We start from the raw sequence: 21452 nt of genomic DNA on the forward strand, positions 1-21452 counted from the left end.
CTGCCAATGCTGAAAAAGACTGATTGGGCTTTCCTGCAAATTTGCACAACTCCTATCTAAAAATGGCTTTAGGTAGCTTTAACATTTACACTTTGTCTGGCCAAATTAGCAGCCAAAAGCAGCTTTTAAGCATTTTTCTGCTGTTTGCTAGCAGACGTAAATGACAAGGAGGCACCAGAGGGTGATAAATTATTTTCCCCTCCAGTGTGGGTGGGACTTGGATGAGCTCTGTCTCTACTGGGTAGGATAGTCTGCACACGGTTCTCAGCATAGGGGTGGCTGAACTGGTAGCTAGCAGCCAGCTAACGGTGTTAACTCAATAAACAGCGCTAACCCTGTGGACTCTTGTGCCCAGAGGGTGGGCGCTACGCCTCTGCGACAGCACTGATCCGTTATCAGCTGTAACCACTGTATGAGTGCAGAGCAGAGCAGCGGTGATTAGCTAGCCAGGGGGATACACACACAGAGACCCACATGCACTAACATGCATGTGCAGCCGAACCGTCTACCTCAACAACACAGAGAGAAGCACTGATTAAAACACACGCAGAGGTAGTGTGGCTTCATTCTCCGGTCAGGACGCCGTTACTCCATTATTGCTTTACATAGCAAATAGTGGTTTGCCACTTCAATGATGCTCTGAATGTTGCATACAGGACCTTTAAACACATGATCTTAGAATCAGATATGGGGTATGGGGGAGCACTTCTACTTTGGGTGCTTTAAGTACAAAGTAAAATGACTTTTACTTGTAACAACTGTTACATATTTTAACAGCCACACTGTAATGCGAGCTGAAATGACTACCAGAATGTGTGAATGCTTTCATAAAGGACTGCACGGCCTCTCTGAACGAACACAGGCACCAGAGGCTGTTTGAAATAAATATCTAAGGGGTCACACTTTCAAAGTGTACGTGGGGGGAGGAGGAGTGAGGCACCAGCCACACTTTCATGTGTCATCCCCGCAACACGCCCACGTCACTGCCCACCTCGCACCACCAGCTTGTGACATTTCATTTCCCTTTGTCTTCCTCTGAGTGGTTTGAGACCTCTTTGGAAAATTAATTTATTTTTCTAGAGTAAATGACAGCTGCTGTGATATGTAGGCGTAGAGACAGAGGGAGTTAAAGGAGCTGAAAGATGCAGAGGTGTGACATTAAAGCAGGAGGTCAGAGAGAGAGATAAAAGGTCCAAGAGACTGACGTATGACAACATCACCGCCATTAATCTGTCAAGGTATCAAATAACTCAGCGGGCAAAACATTCATCTACTGTCAGCCGAGTGATGCCTGCTAAAACTCTCTTTCAGCGCTGAAACAAGTTGATTATTGGATTGTTGATACAAAAGAATATTTACCTTATATTTATTCACTTTCCTGCTAAGAGGTAGATGACCAGTTACAGCCATTAGCCTAGCATAATGGCTAGAAACAGGGAAACAGCTAGCATGTCATTTTTAAGGCTGTTCTCATTCACTGAGAACTTACACACTATAATTGGTATATAATGCACCTAATCATGATAAGCCAGGAGGCTGTGATCACATGATCTATGTACTGCAGGCTGTCCTCTGTCATATGATGAGAGTGTGGGAGGAAGTCAGGTCACATAGGGTGCATTCATAAATCCAATCTGACGCTTTACACTAAAATGAGAGCGTTGTTGTTTGAAGTAACAGAGCATTTTATTTTTACACGAGTTAACGAACAATTAAGTTAATCACATGTACCCCTCGCTTAGAGCTCTACTGCTATGTCTTCCCAGACAGATTGCGCAGAGTACGCTCAGCTGCCCAAAGAGTGTGGTGTTCTGAAAAACTGAACGGTGCATTCCAACAGCACTCCAAATTGACCAACAGTCCAGTTTGCGACAAAGTGCGCTCCAGCACTTGGAGTGAGTATTTTCGAACACACCTACTGAATTACAAGTGACAAAGTCTGTGCAGGGAGGAAGGTTGAGGAGATGGACGAGTCAAACAAACACAGGACTTTGACCCAGGAGACTGGGAATCATGTCCTGTGTGAAACCAACTGTCAACAAAAGCCCCGTTTCCATCGAGCAGTACAGTACAGCTCAGTTCAGTGTAGGGCTGTCAACGAATACTCTAAATTCGAATTTAAATTCGAATTTGAAAAAAAAAAAAAAGGACCTTTAAGTGTGAAAATTGATATTCAATTGTGGAGAAAAGAAAAACACCACCTCAGCTGTCCTCTTTGCGAGGACGTTGGCCTGGGCCGCTGCAATGAACGCACTGCATAGGCCACACCACCCACAGAAGTGCTGCGAAGCGCAGCGCACCGAAATTCTCGCGTGAGCCAGAGCACTTCCGTTCACATCAGACGCGCATTTCTCCGGCTTCACACGTTTGCTCGCGGCTTGCGCAGAAAATAGACCAGGTGCTGAATTGATCGCTGCAGGGCACAGGCCGGCCGCGGAGCTGCGCGGCGCGGCGCAGTGCAGCCGGTGTGGATGACATAATCGGTTAACATGGGCGCCGAAAGGAAACTGGCTTTGCTTCGAGGCTATTCGCAGCGCTTCCGCAGGCGGTGTGGCCTGACGGGTCAGAGAGGGGGCCGAGCGAGAGGTCCACGGTCGTTTATAACGTAATGTTATAGATAATTGTTTTATGTGTTTTAATGTGTGGGTATGTAAATGTTTTCAAAGACGTTTATGTTGAAATAAAAATACCTGCAAGTAGTTATGTTATTAATACATATACAAGTATGTTTCCTTGTATCAGTTTGCCCTCTTGTGGACATAATGCGCAAAAAAAAAAAATCGAATGTTATTTTTAGAAAGAATATTTGAACGTCATTTTTGAGCAATTTTGACAGCCCTAGTTCAGTGCGGTTTTGCCTGATGAAGGTCTAGTACCAAAACATCGCAAATAAATTATATATTGCAAGTTGAACAGTGTGCAGGAGTCCTTTCGCAACCAAAAGGTACGATACCAAAAGACCTGGTAGGGGCGCTAATTCGCAAGATATCATGGTGCTTATTTGCACAATATTACAAACCAGCTACATGACCAGAGTATAATCCATGTCTTGCCCTGCCTCCTGCATGTTCTACCCAGGCACCAACCCTCGCCTAAACCATATGGAGCATGTCCAGTGACGAGAACACCTCTCCCCGATAACCTCCTTTTGTGTGCTACATGTACAGTATGAAAGGGAAACTCTGGGCAACATCGGCACCTGATTCTCGAGACAGTGTTTAAAGTTTATTTGAGAAAACTGCTACACAGCTATTAGCTGATTAGCTTAGCTTGGCATATAAACTGGAAACACAGGGAAAGGGCTACCTTGTAATTTTTACACTTCAGTTTGTGCAAAGATTTAACAAATGAGATATAGCATTCGTGACTGTAGCTTCATATTAACCAGAGTCTCATCAGAGGTCTCTAATGTCTCCTCTGACTCCCAGCAAGAAATCGATTAAGCCCATCTCCCAAGGTTAATGAGCTGTTGCTTTGAGTAATTAGACATGCCAAACATTTAAAGCTTGCCAAATATTAGAATCATCTCTCAGTCAAACAAAATACAATCCAACAGCACCACAAACAACAGACACCAAAAGGAATATCAAGTTGAATCAGCACCTTTCTGAAACTGAACATTACAACCTTTATGAAGACAGGATTTATTTTAGTGCTGTAATATCAGAGCTAATAAACTGACAGCCGGAGCGAACGTTAAGTCAAGACAGTATCAAATAAAGAGCCAAGAGAGAATCTGACATTTATTTTTTTCTGCTGACTTCACGGAGAAAATAGATGATGACAGAGAAAAGACTGAACCTCTGTTTACAGAGCAGAGCCTGTTTTTCTTCTTCAGAGCAGGTAGCTAGAGGCCACTGACACAGACAAGGTTATATGTTAATAAGGCTGAGCGCGCACACACACACACACACACGCAGTGAAAGTATACTCCTCTTTAACTATGATTTGACCAGACAAGTAAAATATGAATACATTCTATTATATCTGGTGTAATGTTATTTACTATGTGGCAAGAAAATACACATTTAATTTCTGGGCTTCTTGTTCAGGCTCTAATTACAACACACACACACACACACACACGATAATAAAGGTTTGACATGAGTCTTGACATTATTAATGCTTAGCTCTCACAGCAACAGGTGGAAACAGTGTATGCATGTGTGTCTGGTTTTGTATGTCTATTTTTGTGAGAACAGCAGTGTATCCAATTAATCCATCAAAAAAAAAAACAATTCCAACAATAGTAAATATAATACCCAGTTCTTCTCAGCTCTTTTTCCATACACACTTTGCTGCTAATACTTTAACCCACATCTGAACTCAGATCTGGTACTTGCAATGACATAATTTAAAGTGTAATATTGCTAGTTTTACCTCAGTTAAGCGTCTCAATATTTCTCCCACCACTGAAGGACGACTTTAAGTTATAGATCTTGAGAATGGGGACATTAATTTTTGAAAATGAGGACGCTAATTTTTGCCCATCTTCATCAAATGATTGCTTACGACTCAGTAAGTTTAAGCAAGTTAAGCAAGTAACATTAACCTCAATCAAATTTGGTAAGTCTTAGGTTGGCTTTATTTTGTGCAAGAAAAGTATATAATGTATAAAAATATCCTGCCTAATTATGAAACTGAGCAACATGATCGTCACTTCCAGCTACAACCCCAAGTACAAAACTTCACAAGTCACAACTTGGGAAAAAGGTTAAAATATAATTTATTGCAAAGCCTAAGGGATATTCTGGGTTTAGATGGATAAAAACCTTTAAGCAGGGCTCAACACTGACTTTTAAAGGTAGCTGCAAGACTGGCAACCAGGCATCAGCTTTAGGTTGCTGAAACTGAAACTACAAAAAAACAGTCGTAAGTGTTATTAAACAAGATTCAGGGTTTTTTAAAGATCACTCCGATGCTTGAATATACTGTATATAAAGCATGAGAGGTACAAACTACAGCTGGACTTAGGTTTAATTTAAGGCTCATTTATACTCACTTTATGTATAAAAATAGATGTGTCCGTTTCAAACGATGTAAACGTCACTGCCCTCATACGTCCATGCGTCCTTTATGTTGGCATGAATACAGCCAATAGATGGCACTAGAGGGAAGAGTCAAAAATTTCGGACAACATCATACGAGGTGACGGTGGAGGAGGTCGTAATAATGTACCTTTAAATGGCGGCAGTGGTCTGTTTGGCCAGAATATACATCTTCAAATGTGGACAGAGAATTCTTTTAACTATACTAATGATTAATTCCACCCCACCGTTATTTAAAATTCTTTCTCTGTCTGTCTCTGTATCTGACGTTGAACTTAAGTGAGCCCTTAAAACGAAATGTCACTCAGGGGTCTTAACAAGAGCAGACATGCAAACATGTGAATGTATGTGTGGCTGCTAGCATCATCTCCTGTTGCCATGGTGATAAATTGAGAGGTTCATCTGCAGCAAACATGATGAGAAATGGATGGCGACGATATGATGACAGTTTACAGTACATGCATGAAGCCCTGGTCTAAGTAGAGACGCCTGCTGTTGATGAGGTCGTGTTCAGGTTTGTGTGTGTCTGCTGTCGTCTCCTAGTGACAGACTGCAGTGTGTACGACAAATGCTTGTTACTTGTTATTGTGGAAATGATTCATTAACGATCAATGAACTTTGTTTAATAAAGAAAAACCTCTTTTCTCTTCATTTTGAATGCTAACTTTTACTTGTAACAGAGTATTTCTACACTGAGGTTTTACTAATCTTACGTAAACATATCTGAGTAATGAAGTTCATTCAGGACTTTCTTTATGCTTCATTCATTCACAGTCCTCTTTCTCTGTCTCACTCCGGCTTCCACGATTTCTATCAGCCATCATGTTTTTGCATTCAAACTTCAGATCTCCTCTCTTCTCTGCTGCTGTCAGCTGTCCCATCCACCTCCAGTCCTCACATCTAGTGCCAAGGTCGAGCTCATCAAAATCCACTCCTCTTCATCTCATCACCACCACTACCAGCTTCACTAGGGAGGTTCACTTCACACTTACAATAAGAAGAACAACAACTGAAGCACGCTGTCGAGAGCGTCAAACATGTCGCGGTGTGGACGTCTCTCACACCTCCAGAGGAAGACAACAGGAGGGTCTGATCTCATATTGGTTATCGGTCATGAGAAGCAGATAATTGTTGGTGCATCCCTAGTCATAACAATAAACTTTGACATTATAACTTGACACTGTTCCATTTTTCTCTGTCTGCCGTCTGCACAGACACCATGAATACAGTCTGTGAAACGTCCGGAAGCAAAAATGGAAAGTTAATGACTGTGATGAGAAAAGATGAGTAATAATGGGACTGCACTTCACCAGCTGTGGCGAATAATGAATCAGGGCCGACCACGAAATATCAAATGTATTTACTTAACAAATGAGATGTTTAGTTTGTCATGCAGAGACACGTTGTTAGTGCTGACCTTTCCCCTGTTCATTTTAATATTCCCATTAAACAGCAAAGTTGGTGGCGGTATGTGATTAATCTTTCAATTTTCTCAGATGAGTTTTTTTAATTAGACAAGTTCTGGGAACACTGGTGCAGTTATTGTGTTTACTTCACCCTAATGGCTACACAGTGTTTCAGTACAGCATGGTGAAATGTTTCATAAACAGGTAAAGCAGTGTGGTATTCAAACAGACTTACATCACAAAACAAATAATAATCACATCAGTTCTTGGGCAGAGAAAGACACTTTTAGAGCCATGCTGATAATGAACTGGTTTTTGCCACAGAGTTGAGCCGATTTGAGACCTTTATGTTACAAAAGCAAAAGGGGAAGGAGATTTGTGAGAAATACAGAGCTATTGAAAGCAGTAGGAAAGTATAATTTTACCACTAATATCACTTTAACCCTTTATGTACCATAAACTAAATCCTAATTTAAGTTTTCATATTGCAATACCATTATTATATATAATTAAATCAGCTCAGTTGCCAGAACAAAATCCTGTGTGACACCAGGAAGCTGCCAAACAGCAGACGGCGGTGAGAACACTGTTCAAGACCAGTGACATATTTTTAACAAGCTTTCTAGTCGTGATTTTGGCAATTTAAAAAAGTCACATTTCCAGCCACATTTGTGTCGACCAAATGTTTTTTGTTTTTTTTAAACAAGAAGTTGTGACATTTCTAGCCATGTTTTTGGGGACCAAACCAGGTATTTTTTAAAGAGACCTGGGGACATTTCCAGCCGTGTTTTTGGCAGCCAAACCAGGTATGTTTTAACAAGATATCCGCATATTTCCAGCAGTAATTTTGGTAGCCAAATTGGGTAGTCTTTGATGTTGGGATGTTTCCAGTCGTATTTTTGGCAACCAAATCAGGTATATTTTAACAAGGCATCAGGACTTTTCCTACTGTGTTTGTGGCAACCAAAACAGGTATTTTCTAGCAAGAAGTTCAGACATTTCCAGCTGTGTTTTTGGCTACCAGACCGGGTATTTTTTGCGAGATGTTGGGGCAATTCCTACTATGATTGTGGAAACCACAGCGCATAGTTTTTTTAACAAGACATTCGACCATTTCCAGCCATGTTTTTGGCAACCAGACCGAGTATTTTTTTGCAAGACATTGGGACATTTCCAGCCATGTTTTTGGTAATCAAACTGGGTATTTTTGAACAAGACGTCGGAACATTTCTAGCCGGGTTTTTGGTGACCAGACTGGGTATTTTTTTGCGAGACACTGGGACATTTCCAGCCGTGTTTTTGAACCAAATCAGGTATATTTTAACAAGACATCAGGACTTTTCCTACTGTGTTTGTGGCAACCAAAACAGGTATTTTCTAACAAGAAGTCGGGACATTTCCAGCTGTGTTTTTGGCTACCAGACCGGGTATTTTTTTGCAAGACATTGGGACATTTCCAGCCATGTTTTTGGTAATCAAACTGGGTATTTTTGAACAAGACATCGGAACATTTCCAGCCATGTTTTTGGTGACCAGACCGGGTATTTTTTTTGCGAGACATTGGGACATTTCCGGCTGTGTTTTTGAACCAAATCAGGTATATTTTAACAAGACATTGGGACTTTTCGTACTGTGTTTGTGGCAACTAAAACAGGTATTTTCTAACAAGAAGTCGGGACATTTCCGGCTGTGTTTTTGGCAACCAGACCGGGTGTTTTTTTGGTAGACATTGGGTCATTTCCAGCCATGTTTTTGGTAATCAAACTGGGTATTTTTGAACAAGACGTCGGAACATTTCTAGCTGTGTTTTTGATGACCAGACCAGGTATTTTTTTGCTAAACATTGGGACATTTCCAGCCGTGTTTTTGAACCAAATCAGGTACATTTTAACAAGACGTCAGGACATTTTTGGCAACCAAACCAGGAATTTTAAGCCAAAACATGATCTTTTCCTAACCCTAACCAAGTATTTTTTTTGTGCTTAAACCTTATCAACCTTTAACCACAGCAATTTCACAACATAAAACTGAAATGTTAAGTTTCAACATATTTGCTACGCATGAAACAGACAAACTTAACATATCTGTGGTTTGCAGAAACGTACACTCCCAACATATATTTTGGTAAATATATTTGTTGAATATTACATTTTCTAAAAAAAAAAAAAAAAATCAACTGAGAAACTATTTGTGGATAAAAGGGCCACATGATAATGTCTGTTTTTAGCAAATCTGGCGAATTAAATGATGCAGAAACAGAAACTTGCTCCCTGGTTTGCAACATTGCCACAATCATCCACTACACCAAGAGGTGTTAAAGGGACAGCTGTAGCTACAACAGTAAAAATATCTGACCGTGACACATTTACATCGTGTCACTTTATATATCATCATATCCACCACACCTGTTTCAGTTTTATCCTAAACTAACCTCTGAACCTGCAAAGTGTCCCCATTGGATCATTTCTCTCATGAGGACACAGAAGGATAAAAGCACACAAACACCCACTCAATGAGCTGTATTAGCCAGAGAGTTGTGTTGTTGACACAAAACACTGCGGTGTCCTCTGAGATATCATCTCTGTTATGGTATAAACGCACACAGCTTAATGACAGAGAACGTGGCGGGGATAAAAGCAGAGCTTCGACTGAGGTCTTTGATTGCTGTGTCTGAGACACTGTGATGGTTACCATGGTAAACAGCTAGAAGTGACCACACTTAACAGTTGGTGGTCATTTCTGAGGCTCTGCACATTAACTGTTTACAGAAACTTTGACAACAACATATCAGGGGTGCGGTAACTGTGTAAACACTGTGACTTGTTGCAGGACTTCTTAATGGCTTCTCAAATCTGAAATCCTTTGAGAAGCCATTAAAAAAACCGTCCTGCTGCTTCTTCCTTCAACTATTTCCTTGTTTGTGAACCGGTGAAGGCTGTTGGCTTGACAGGAAGAGCCCCATTATGCTGGATGGGTTACATAACTTTATTCTTTACAGCGTTTTGTTGCGCATATACTGGCAGACTGAAGCGCATAATGCATGCACACACAAAAACATAAAGCGTCAGCAAAATAAGGGCAGCCCAAAGCACAGCGAGCATCTCAGGGCTGGCTCGGGGATGCCTCTCCTTTTAGCCACAGAGTGCATCAAACGGACATTTTTGACAGAGCGGCTGTGATTGTGATGGACAGATAAAGACAGGAGGAACACAAACATGACCTCCTGCTCGAGCACTCAGAGCCAGAGCGAAGAAACTTCAGAGACACGCGAGAAAGAAAAGGAGAACAAGCTCTGCAGTTTAAGAGGTGTTCATGATCTATGGCTTGCTATACACATTCCTTAGATGTTACTAGAGCAGCAGGGCCAATCACATGGACACGAACGTGGTGAAACATGCCTGGCTCAACCTGTGGCAGCTAAACAACAGCTTCCATGATCATCTCTGGTCACTACACACATGTTTTAACATGACTGTAACCTTCTTCTTTAAAGTCCTGCCTTTAAAACCTGGTATCTAATCAGAGGAATGCCAGCGCCCGCAAAGCTATCACAATGTACTATCTTGGTATGTAACAGGGAACATTCAGAGGTAAACAAGTACAATACGTTTTTTTATCCAACATATTCTCATGTGATCCACATAAATGTTGAGTTTAAAAGGGCAATAATGTGCTGCTGATCACATGTGACTCACTGTGACTCTGTACCTGACTGCATTTGACCTTTATACACAGCAGACGTGATTCCCTTATCTACCACATCAAACAGACAGAGAAAATCACAACAAGGCGACAGATTTAAAGTCGTAACAAGTGCACACGCTACCTCTGTCACATAGATGAGCGGAATAGCGCTGTAGTTCTTCCTCATGCCTCCTCTTCCTCACAGCCTGGGGTCAAAGTGCATGTCACAGCAGCTTCAGAAGACCCCACACATCAGAGCGCTCTGTCTGCCTCTTTGAAGTGTCAGGACTTCCCTCTAAAGGGAAGAGGAGTACACGTATATGTGTTTGTCTAATCGTGTGTGCAACCCTCTTATTGTGAAATCTTTTGCTTCCTGTGTTAGTAGCTATCAGGCTCAAGCCAGCGGCTCCCTGAGCACCTCAACGCTCAGCACCCACTGCACTACACTGCCTTGTCCTGAGGGTGCGTTCCCAAGCCGTCCTGTTCTGTACCGTTCTCACACACTTGGGAGAAGACCACCTTAAAAGGCATGAAGCAGCCCGAGCCGGAAATTTTTTTTTGATCTGTATCAGCCACCCTCCACTGGCCCGGGTACACTTTGCCACGGTAACATCTACCTCAGCTGCCAATCAGGAAGGAGGAGGCAGAGGATGGAGAGCTAAGAGACGGCCACTGAGAGAGAGAGGAAGGGGGAAAGGAGGAGGGAGAGGAAGGAGGAAGGGGAGAGATTTAAGGGAATGAATGAATGAGTGTGGGAACGTTGAGTTAGTGCAGGAATCCCTGGCCAGACTCGCTCGCTCCCTGAGGGGTGAACGCACTCTACAGGACGGAGACTGCACTTATAATCTACAGAGCTAGATAACAGCCTCTGGAGTTGTGTGTGTGTGTGTGTGTGACTGAGGCTGGACCCTGCACCCACTCCCACTCATGCTCAAAGGCATTCTTTATAAGTGGGAGTGGGAGCCGGCGGGTGAGTGTTGTTTCTTGTCATCCAGCCAACCTAAAGCACAATGTTCTTCATCAACCAGTCAGCCTAACAGCCCAAAACTAACAATACATTTGTCCTGCTGACAAATGCATCCTGTGTAGCCAGCAGTGTTGGAAGAAGTGCTCAGATCTTTGCTTAAGTAAAAGTACTCATACCACACTGTGAAAATACTCCACTACAAGTAAAAGTCCTGTGTTCAAAACCTTTGTATGTACAAGTATGTATGTATTATCAGAAAAAATACTTAAAGTATGAATCTGCGCACACTGCGATGACACACTGCTGGTCGGTCTTTGTTTCACTGTTATAATCATTACAAAGCAAAAGCAGCATGTGTATACATTCAGTAGGCTATATCTTCAGTAGCTAGCTAGCTAACCCTACACTTTTCAGGGTCTGATTTTGGTTTTGGAACAGGGAAGAAACGTATATCTTTTTCCAACCTCTCCAGGTAACGAGTATCATTAATACACGACGTGCCCCAGGCACAACATTTAGCTCCAAATCCACAAAACCAGCCTGAAAATGAAGGAAATCTGAAACGATGGGGCACAGCTGTGTTGTTGGACCCTGGTCTGAACCGGCCCGATGCTACGTTATGATTGGCCAGTCTGCGTCCAGGGGCGGGACTTTATGAAGGGTCAATTCAAGGTCACCCACTGTGAGTAACTAATACATAAGTAGTCACTTTGCAGGTGAAATGTTTATTTAGCTTAAAAAGTAGGAGAATTTCTCAACACACAAGTACACCCACCTAAAATTTGTACTATAATTAAGTACTTGAGTAAATGTACTTAGTTGCATTTGACCACTCCTTGCCAGAGTCTCAAACACTGCAAATCTTACTTTATATTTAAAATCTAGCTTGACATCTTCTGAGAGTGGATTATATAGTGCTGACTATGCAAGGCTGTCCAAGTTAAGTAAATGTCAAGGAGTATACCTCTTACAGGAGGATGCTGTGACATTTCTTTTCAGCTCTAAAAGTTCATCTTACAAGTTTTAGTCTTTTGGCTTTTCCATGACAGTATATTCTCAATAACTGATGCTTTACAACCAGTTCATTAGAATACAAATATATAGTCAGAATAATCATTAGCCCAAGCATCATGATGCTTCACAGTGTCGTGGCTCACTGGGACACCTGAACAGACAGTGGCGTGCACAGACGTTTTGAAGGGCAGGGGCGAAAAGAAAAAAAAGGGCACATACAGCGCTGAAGAGTGCACTGAGTTCCGCGTGTTTTCGAGGGCACTTCATATTTGCTTACATTTACTTCATGTGTTTTTTTATCCTCTTTTATTGCCTTTTTATTGTATCGGGACCTGAGTACATATTTCGCTCTGTAGTGTGCAGACACGTACTGAGTGACAATAAATTAACCTTTAGACATGTTTATGTTATACAAATGGCACATTATATAGCCTTAAAACAGACTAACTAGACAGACTACTCAAGTTAGTTTGTAGTTAGGATCGGCATCCACAAGAACTATGTAGATTCAACGTTGGACTGTGAAGAACACACAGAGACATGGATGTATGAAGGAAATAAATCCCTGGGGGGGTCTGGGGGTCCTCCCCCAGAACATTTTCAATTAAGCAGATGCCATTTCCTGTATTCTAGTGCATTTTAACACCATATTAGCACCAGATAATCCAAACTGGTTCTGTGAGATATAGTTCTGGCTCAGTATAGATCAAAAAAGGGCCCAACATAAAAGTCATTGCAACAGTAATGTTTCATAGTATTTCTTGGTCCTAATAACCTTCTGGGGTTTAGTGTGTTTTTCCACCCAAGAGAGCAGTTGTGTTTTGCCAACCAGGAGGGCACTTTAGTGCACGTTTTGGCTCCCAAGAGGGCACTTTAGCACACATTTTGGCTCCCAAGAGGGCACTTGAGCACATGTTTTGGCTCCCAAGAGGGCACTTTAGCACATGTTTTGGCTCCAAAGAGGGCACTTCAGTGCATGTTTTGGCTCCCAGGAGGGCACTTAAGCGTGCGTTTTGGCTCCAAAGACGACACTTTAGCGTGCATTTTGGCTCAAAAGAAGGCACTTTAGCGTGCGTTTTGGCTCCCAGGAGGGCACTTTAGCGTGCTTTTTAGCTAGCCTTTTGGCTCCCAGGAGGGCACTTTAGTGCGTGTTTTGGCTCCCAGGAGGGCACTTTGGCACGCGTTTTGGCTCCCAAGAGGACACTTTAGCGTGCGTTTTGGCTCAAAAGAGAGCACTTTAGCATGCATTTTGGCTCAAAAGAGGGCACTTTAGCACGCGTTTTGGCTCCAAAGAGGGCACTTTAGCACGCTTTTTGGCTCCAAAGAGGGCACTTTAGCATGCGTTTTGGCTCCAAAGAGGGCACTTTAGCGTGCTTTTTAGCAAGCCTTTTGGCTCCCAGGAGGGCACTTTAGTGCGTGTTTTGGCTCCAAAGAGGGCACTTTGGCATGCATTTTGGCTCCCAAGAGGGCACTTTAGTGCGTGTTTTGGCTCCCAAGAGGGCACTTTAGTGCGTGTTTTGGCTCCCAGGAGGGCACTTTAGCGCCAGCGTTTTTCAACAATTTTTTCAACAATTGGGCCAGGAGGGGGGCGACCGGATGATGTCGGATCAGACACTCACTAAAAAAATTTTTATTGGGACACCTCCCACTGTCATCCCTTGGCTAACAAGTTGAAATTGTTATTTTATTCTAACAACTTGTCATTTTTTTTTTTTTTTTTTAGAACAGGTTACTTTGTGATATTCAGGAGATTAGGGGTGGAAAATGGTCTGTTGACATGTGGTCTAACTGTTGAGAACAATATGAAGAAAGAAATAAAATGTCGGTCTTATCCATTTAATTAATAACCACATCTCCATATTAATAACTGCCCACCTTACACCTTTAGGCATTTAAGAAATACAGACCTTTTCCACAGCGGGACTTTTTGCAGAGAAAGAAAAAACAGGTGTTACTAATGACACTAATTAACAAACTCTGCTACAGCTACATGTAATCCTGCTTTAATTAACATAAGCAGAAGCACCTGTGCTTTTCCTGCAGGGAGATGTTAAAATGTCTGCTGTGAAGAAGGACTATTACCTAATAAAAATCATTTGTTCTGCAAGAATAGCGCACCATCTATAGAAAAATGGAGTAACGAGACCTTGCCGGTCAACTCCACCTCCTATTACAGGACACAAATTTTAAGAATATGAGAGCTTTGACTTGACTCATCCTCCATTTAGCTCTGAGTTTCTTCCTCTTGTGTGCTGACACACACATGGGAGGGGAACAGAACTGGGATGTCTGTATTTTTACAGCTCAAATGCTAAGAGGGAGGCCTAAAAAATAAAAGACCCAAGGCACCGACTCTGACCCATTAAGCACGGCATAACATTTGCAGAATTAGATGTAAAAACAGGAAGCCTGGAAATACAAGGATCTCGCACTCAAATTGATGCATGGGGAGGAAGTCAGGCATGAAAGATGCAAGAGATGGAGGACAGGGGAGGGAGAGTAAAAAAGCAAAAGGCAGTGATGTTAAAGAGAGGAGATGGAGGATCGAAGAGGAGGAGGAGGAGGTGGACTGCGAATACAGCCCAGAGATATGACAGTTGGCAGGAGGGAAGACGGAGGAGGAAAGAGGGCCAGACTTGGAGTGTGTCTGGACATCAAGACAACCCTCTTTAGCCTCTTTCTGGTGCCCAGCTGGCATCACTCGCAGCCTCATCGTAATGCTGCATCAGCACTTAAAAGTCTGACAGATTATCTGCTCCACTTTGCAGAGGACGATTCGGACAATGGCTATCAGCAACAAACAAACCATTCACTGAGCACAAATTTAAATGCCACTCAGGCTTATTGTTGTCAGTCGAAGCACTTCAGGCTCATTTTTCTTAATTAATTTCAAGGATTTCAGATGAGACGGCGCCTCCGTTCTCCAAGCAAAGTCCCCTCTGGTTTCTATATAAAGACGGGAGAGGATTGTTGTACAGTAAGATGCTGACTCAAGAGGATGCCAACAGCCCTTTTCATTCTCTCTGACTGATCTTGCTCTGATACAGTGACAGGGCTGACTCACAGGACATAAATGAAAAGGAACGACGCCCCCTCTTGGATGTTGAACACTATTACAGACACTGTGTGCTGAAGCTTACATTGAGCTGACTTTTTTCTTTTTCTTCTTCTTCTTCTTCCTCCTCCAAACCACCCACTCGAACTAAAAGTGATGACACGGTGAATCTCCTCATTTAACAGCTCCAGATCCCTGAAACAAGACAGACAATTTTAAGTTCTCAATTACCAAAACACAAACGTCTTTATTTACATAATGCTTTTCAAATCAGAGTTACAAAGTGCTTTACATGTCAATAATTTAACAGACACGACATGAAAACAACAACGGCCACTTTATTAGGTACACCTGCTCAAGTTCTTGTTAACACAAATACCTAATCAGCCAAGCACATGGCAGCACCTCAGTGCATTTAGTCATGTAGACATGGTGAAGACGCCCTGCTGAAGTTCAGACTGAGCATCAGAATGATGAAGAAAGGTGATTTAAGTGACTTTGAACGTGGCATGGTTGTTGGTACCAGACGGGCTGGTCTGAGTATTTACTGGGATTTTCAGCACAACCATCTCTAGGGTTTACAGAGGATGGTCCCAAAAAGAGAAAATATCCAATGAGCCAAAATGCCTTGTTGATGCCAGAGGTCAGAGGAGAATGGCCAGACTGGTTCAAGATGATAGAAAGGCAACAGGAAGTCAAATAACCACTGGTTCCAACCAAGGTGTGCAGAAGAGCATCTCTGAACCAACAACACCTTGTCCAACCTTGAAGCAGATTCTCACCATGGATGTGCAGGTCTGAGGAATGTTTCCAGCACCTTGTTGAATCTATGACACCAAGAATTAAAGCAGTTCTGAAGGCAAAATGGGGTCCAACCTGGTACTAGCAAGGTGTACCTAATAAAGTGGCCAGTGAGTGTATGTTTATCCGGTTAATGCTGCAGCTGCTAGAGATGGATCTAATTATAAGTAGGCCTACTTTATACTGCTGGGCAGGTTGTTAATTTCCCCCTGAGCATCAATGAAGTGTTATCTTATCTATAATAGGCTAATACATCATTATTTATTTAAGAATTTGAATCTGCACAGTAGGCCAACTAAACTTATCAAATGAATGTAGTGGAGAATAGAAGCCGACCCATACATTGGTAAATTTAAAATAATTCAGTGAAAATTGTACTAACAAACAGTATTTTAATACATTTTCAAAGTTACTACATTTAAGCACTGGTAATATTTTTCAACACTGCAAACATTCACAATGTTTTAACAATTTTAACTTTGGCAGCTGAACACACAATGTTACAGTGAAAAAATAAAATAACTAACAGTGATTATAGTGTTCATATTTTTATAGTTTATACACAGAAACACAGATAAAAGGGTTTAAATTACGTTAATAAAATAGTCAAAAACAAAGCCAGACACAACTAAATGACACTTAACGCTCTGAGCGCTAGCTAAATGCTAACATTAGCATGCTAACCTACTCATCCTTGAAGATACTCATTAAGACATGCTAATATGCTAATGAGCAGGTATACTGTTCACCATCTTTGCTCTTTGTTTAGCTAGTTAGTGGGCTAATATTAGCTAATTAGCAGTGACCAAAAAGACAGCGGAGGCCGATTGAAATGTCAGCTCAACCAAAGCGGGAAACATAGAACCTTTTCTGGTTGAGCGGGGAACATAGAACGTGGGAAACATAGAATGTGGGAAACATAGAACGTGGGAAACATAGAATGTGGGAAACATAGGGGTGACCCCGTACTATTCACCGTTTTTGGTTTTTGTTTTGGCAGTCAGCGGGCAAATCTTTGCTAATTGGCACTGAACACAAACACAGCCGAGGCGGATTATAGTGTAATTTGCAGATATTTGGTCATTAATTAAGGTAAATCATCAGGTCAGCATTTTGAATTTTGCCTTAGTTTATGGCCAATATCTGCAAATTGCCTGACACTTTTATCTTCTCAGCTCTTATTGATATAAACAGGTTGGATAAAATATTGGAAATATGTCACAGTGTGATGCAACATAACTTAACAGCACTACAAACTATATCCTCCAATATGACCATAAAGTTATTACACTGTATTATTTTAGCTCAGTGTACCTAACTGAATTTTAACAAATAAAAATGCTCAAATATCCACTTGTAATGTTCAAAAAGAGTAAATAATAAGCACACAGACCTCGCCTTCTGCTCCTGGCTGGAGTTTCACAGGGACACTGAGTCATCATGAGTGTGTGTTGTATGTATGTCCAGTCACTTACACACACAGTGTGACCAGTCAGCTCTGGAGAATCTCTGCACACCTCAGTGGGAAATGCTGCATGTTGCAACTTTGCCTCAGCTCATCATAATCCTCCAGTGATTAACACCTAGCAGAGACACAGTCGCTGTCAGTGTCTGTCCTCATAGTAAGACCAGTGCACTGAAATATAATGCTGATAAAAATGAAATTTCAACAAGTTTGCTGTTGCTGCTTCACCAGCAGACTAAGCTTACTATTACTATGTAATATTTAGCCCATATTTTTGCACACAGGCTTCATCAGTCTGTTTTATAGAGGTTGAAATTTAACAAAAAAATAAAAATAAAACTTGTCCTTTAAAGTCCTGGTTGAGCAAAGAAAATATTTTTTCACATTGATGCAATTTTGTATTTTTGTTTTAAAAAAGTTGATGATTTTTCACATTTGTGCAATTTTGTAATTTTTTTAAAAGTTGATTTTTTCCACATTTGTGCAAATTTGTATTTTTTTTTAAAAAAAAGTTGATGATTTTTTCACATTTGTGCAATTTTGTTTTTTTAAAAAAAAGTTGATTTTTTTCACATTTGTGCAATTTTGTAATTTTTTTTAAAAGTTGATTTTTTTTTCACATTTGTGCAATTTTGTAATTTTTGAAGTTATTTTTTTCCACATTTGTGCAATTTTGTAATTTATCTCTAAAGGTTGATGATTTTTTCACATTGACGCAATTCTGTAATAAAATTTAAAAACAAAAGGAAAAGTTTAATAATAACTTTCTTCACATTGATGTAATTTTGTAAAAAAAAAAAAAAAAAAGAAAAAAAAAAAAGTCCAGAAATCAAAGCACTTTATTTCCAAACACCAGGTCAAATCATGATAGCCCCAGAGCTATTCAGCCTTTCCCATTAACTTTTCTAGGGCGTCCATCCATCATAGATTTTCCTTAGAATCTCAACAGTGGGGGTGTCGGTGGCTTAGTGGTAGAGCAGGCGCCCCATCTACAAGGGTGTTGCCGCAGCTGCCCGGGTTTGACTCCAGCCTGTGGCCCTTTGCTGCATGTCACTCCCTCTCTCTCTCTCCCCCTTTCACACTTGTCTGTCCTATCCATTAAAGGCTAAAAATGCCTCAAAAAAATCTTAAAAACAAAAAAAGAATCTCAACAGTGACATATTCCCTTTAAACACGTGCATGGAAATGCTTAATTCATAATTCTGAAAGAGGAAGAAAACCCTTATAAACCCCCTGTAAGTGTCTTCAAGTATCACATAGTGAAAGTAATTTTATGGCTGCTCCATCACATCAAATGTAAATATTCAACATGTCTTGTGCATCATTTGGGACATTTCCCTCCTCCAAAAATCAACCTGATATATTCTCTAACTTTGGAAACTGGGGGATCCCCACTACTATTTAAAATGACGTGGGTATGAACATAATTTGTCTGTCAGATCAATCATTCTCAACCTGTAAATCTCTAAAAAAAATAATCATCATTTTAATGTAAGAACAGCCACTCCCATCATAAATGTCTGTATAGAGATTTTATTGAGGACGTGTTGGCAGGAAACCATAATTTACAAATGTGCAGTCAGAGCTCACTGAGCTCCGGCTTTAGGTGGAACCCACTCGTGGATCTTCTTGCGGGTGGTGGAGTAGGGCACATACTGGCTTGAGCTGCCGCTCACGTTGAACTGGTGGACCTCAGCCAGGAACTTCTTTGGCTCTGGTGGATGTGTGGTGGGGGGGTCGTCTGTTATACAGTGCAGCCAGCGATGCCTGGAGAGTGAACATGAAGAGAGTAGCTTCTGTACACTTTTAGTGGACATACATTGATGGTGCACAAATGCCCCGAGTGGTTTCACAGCTGCCAGCTGCAGTGCTCTCACTCAATACTGGATCAATTTCAAATATTGTTTTTCCTGTCAGTCACTTAGACATAAAAACATGGCAAAGGGCCCAACCCTTTACATAACAGTAGTTGTCAAGCTAAATCTTTCTTGTTATGCTTTTTTTTTTTTTTTTTTTTGAGATTTCTGTCTTTGAAGTTAAAGTTGTATTTTTGCGGGAAGGGAAATAATCTAAATCAATTATTTTACTTGCCAAGAGAGTAAAGTTAGACAGTCTGAGTCCACTAAACACAACAGTTTATTTTCATAATTCCCCAAAAACTAAACCTCAGCTTTTAATCCAAGAACACTGCCACAATATTCTGTGCAATTATTCAACTGTGCAATGTTTTTCAGTATATGACTTCAGTCTCACTTACATCTCTTGAATGTATATATTCATTCAACATACAATGCACATATTTCTTATGCTTAATCTTACTCTATTCTATTGATAAATATAGTAGGTAAATTTTCTCACTTACAGTCTCAGCACAGTGATGACACATATTTTATTTTTTATATTTTTCATATCTTAAGTGTTAAACACTGATGTATAATGAATATTTTCATTTCAATTTTATTTTCTTTCATTGCTTTATATTTACATACTTCTTTTTCATACTCTTATTCTTCTTATATATCTCTATTCTTTACATCAGAGCGACTGTAATGAATCACAGTTTCCCCTCAAGATCAGTAAGGTATTTCTAACTCATCATCATATACCGCATATCTAAAGAGGAACTGGTATAATGTAGAATTCATTAAGTTTTGCAAAAGATACTACATTCTCAAAAAATAGATATGATGAATAGATGAAAAGTAGATGTGACAATTTTGCCCAGAAAACACACAGGCCAAATGGTTGTTGCTTAAATCAATCCTTTTACAAACGACAGGTCGTACCATTCAGGTGGAACCATGCTGCCGTCCACCTCCCATGTGGTGTTCTTCCCGTTCATCTCTGTGGTGTAGATCACCCAGCGGTGACGTCCTGAACACATGTGGACACAGACAAAACTCACATATGTATGAAAACAATAAAAAAAAACACCCACATCTGATCATCATATGCAAAATCCCATATAAAGCATCAATATTTTTAATGCAAATGTTCTGCTAGTGACATCATGCACATGTGGAGAAACTGGACTCACCAAAGAAGTAGTGCTTTTTGTCCTCATAGTATTTGTTCCCATATTTATCCACACCAATCAGGGCTCCTGTCTTTATATCATTCACCCTGCCAGGAAATGATGACGGTTAGGTTTACAGCCCCAAAACACATAGTGCACTGTGAACCAAACATAGAAGCTGACATGTTGCTTTAATGAACAGTTCTTGGTGATTGACTTTTCAGCCGAATTAATCAGTGGTTACTTAAGTTTTCCCCAGTCTTGATTTTTAGTTGATTTAAATCGAAATGGCTGCTGCTGCTCAACACAAACTTAAATTAGGGAATTTCTAAATGGAGTTTGGTGTAACACTCCAGCCACACACATTAACATTAAGGTCTGCTGGAGGTCCAGACTCCGGTTAGCTGCCTTGTTCAATGTTAGCTGTCAACATGCTAGCTGTGCTCTGAACACACAGACCCGGGTCACACAGCTTTATAAACCTCTCTCGGTGTTGAACAGAGGTTCGTTATACATTATGCAAACAGTGTGTTTAAACTGACCTGAAAAACTGGAACAGAAAACCTCGGACTCCTCCATGACCTCGTAACTGTCCCAAAGCCCTTCGGACGAGGTTCGCGTACTCCGCCATCTTGAGACGGAAGATTTACACAGACGGACTGTTGCGCATTAAAAACAGGTCCGAGTGGAACACCAACACCAGCCTGTGAACCTTTAGTTCCGCATACAGATAAAAATGTGTACGGTAACAGTAGTACTTATGGAATATTAATATTAATATACTTATATAATATTATAATATAACTTAAATGATTTAACAAAGCAAAGCTAGCTATGTAAAAACTGATGGTGGTGTGTCTTCCTCAAGCTCAGGTCCTCTACCGGAGTCCTGGGAGTAGTATCTTAGCTGTTCCTAGGACTGCACTCCTCTGGACAGACACCTCAGATGTTGGACCTGGAATCTGCTGGAGCCACTCTCCCAGTCTGGGGGTCACA

General features: G+C 41.0%; 2 protein-coding genes across 2 annotated transcripts in view; both read right to left on the minus strand.

Moving 5' to 3' along the window:
• The window catches only part of tmcc3 (transmembrane and coiled-coil domain family 3), a 67244-nt gene extending 56720 nt beyond the window's left edge, over positions 1–10524 (minus strand). Inside the window, exon 1 of the mRNA XM_049566883.1 lies at positions 10281–10524. Coding sequence (XP_049422840.1) covers positions 10281–10325 — 45 coding nt within the window. The 5' untranslated portion in view covers positions 10326–10524. The remainder of the gene's footprint in view (positions 1–10280) is intronic.
• An 8433-nt stretch (positions 10525–18957) lies between these two features.
• Positions 18958–21133, minus strand: ndufa12 (NADH:ubiquinone oxidoreductase subunit A12). The gene is made up of 4 exons (XM_049566922.1): positions 20999–21133; positions 20478–20563; positions 20227–20314; positions 18958–19207 (listed from the first exon to the last, which is right to left on the minus strand). The coding sequence occupies exons 1-4, from the start codon at positions 21085–21087 to the stop codon at positions 19027–19029; spliced, it is 444 nt and encodes a 147-aa protein (XP_049422879.1). The 5' UTR covers positions 21088–21133; the 3' UTR covers positions 18958–19026.
• Positions 21134–21452: the final 319 nt, after the last annotated feature.

The sequence above is a fragment of the Epinephelus fuscoguttatus genome, linkage group LG22 (genome assembly GCF_011397635.1).
Source record: "Epinephelus fuscoguttatus linkage group LG22, E.fuscoguttatus.final_Chr_v1".
NCBI lineage: Eukaryota > Metazoa > Chordata > Actinopteri > Perciformes > Serranidae > Epinephelus > Epinephelus fuscoguttatus.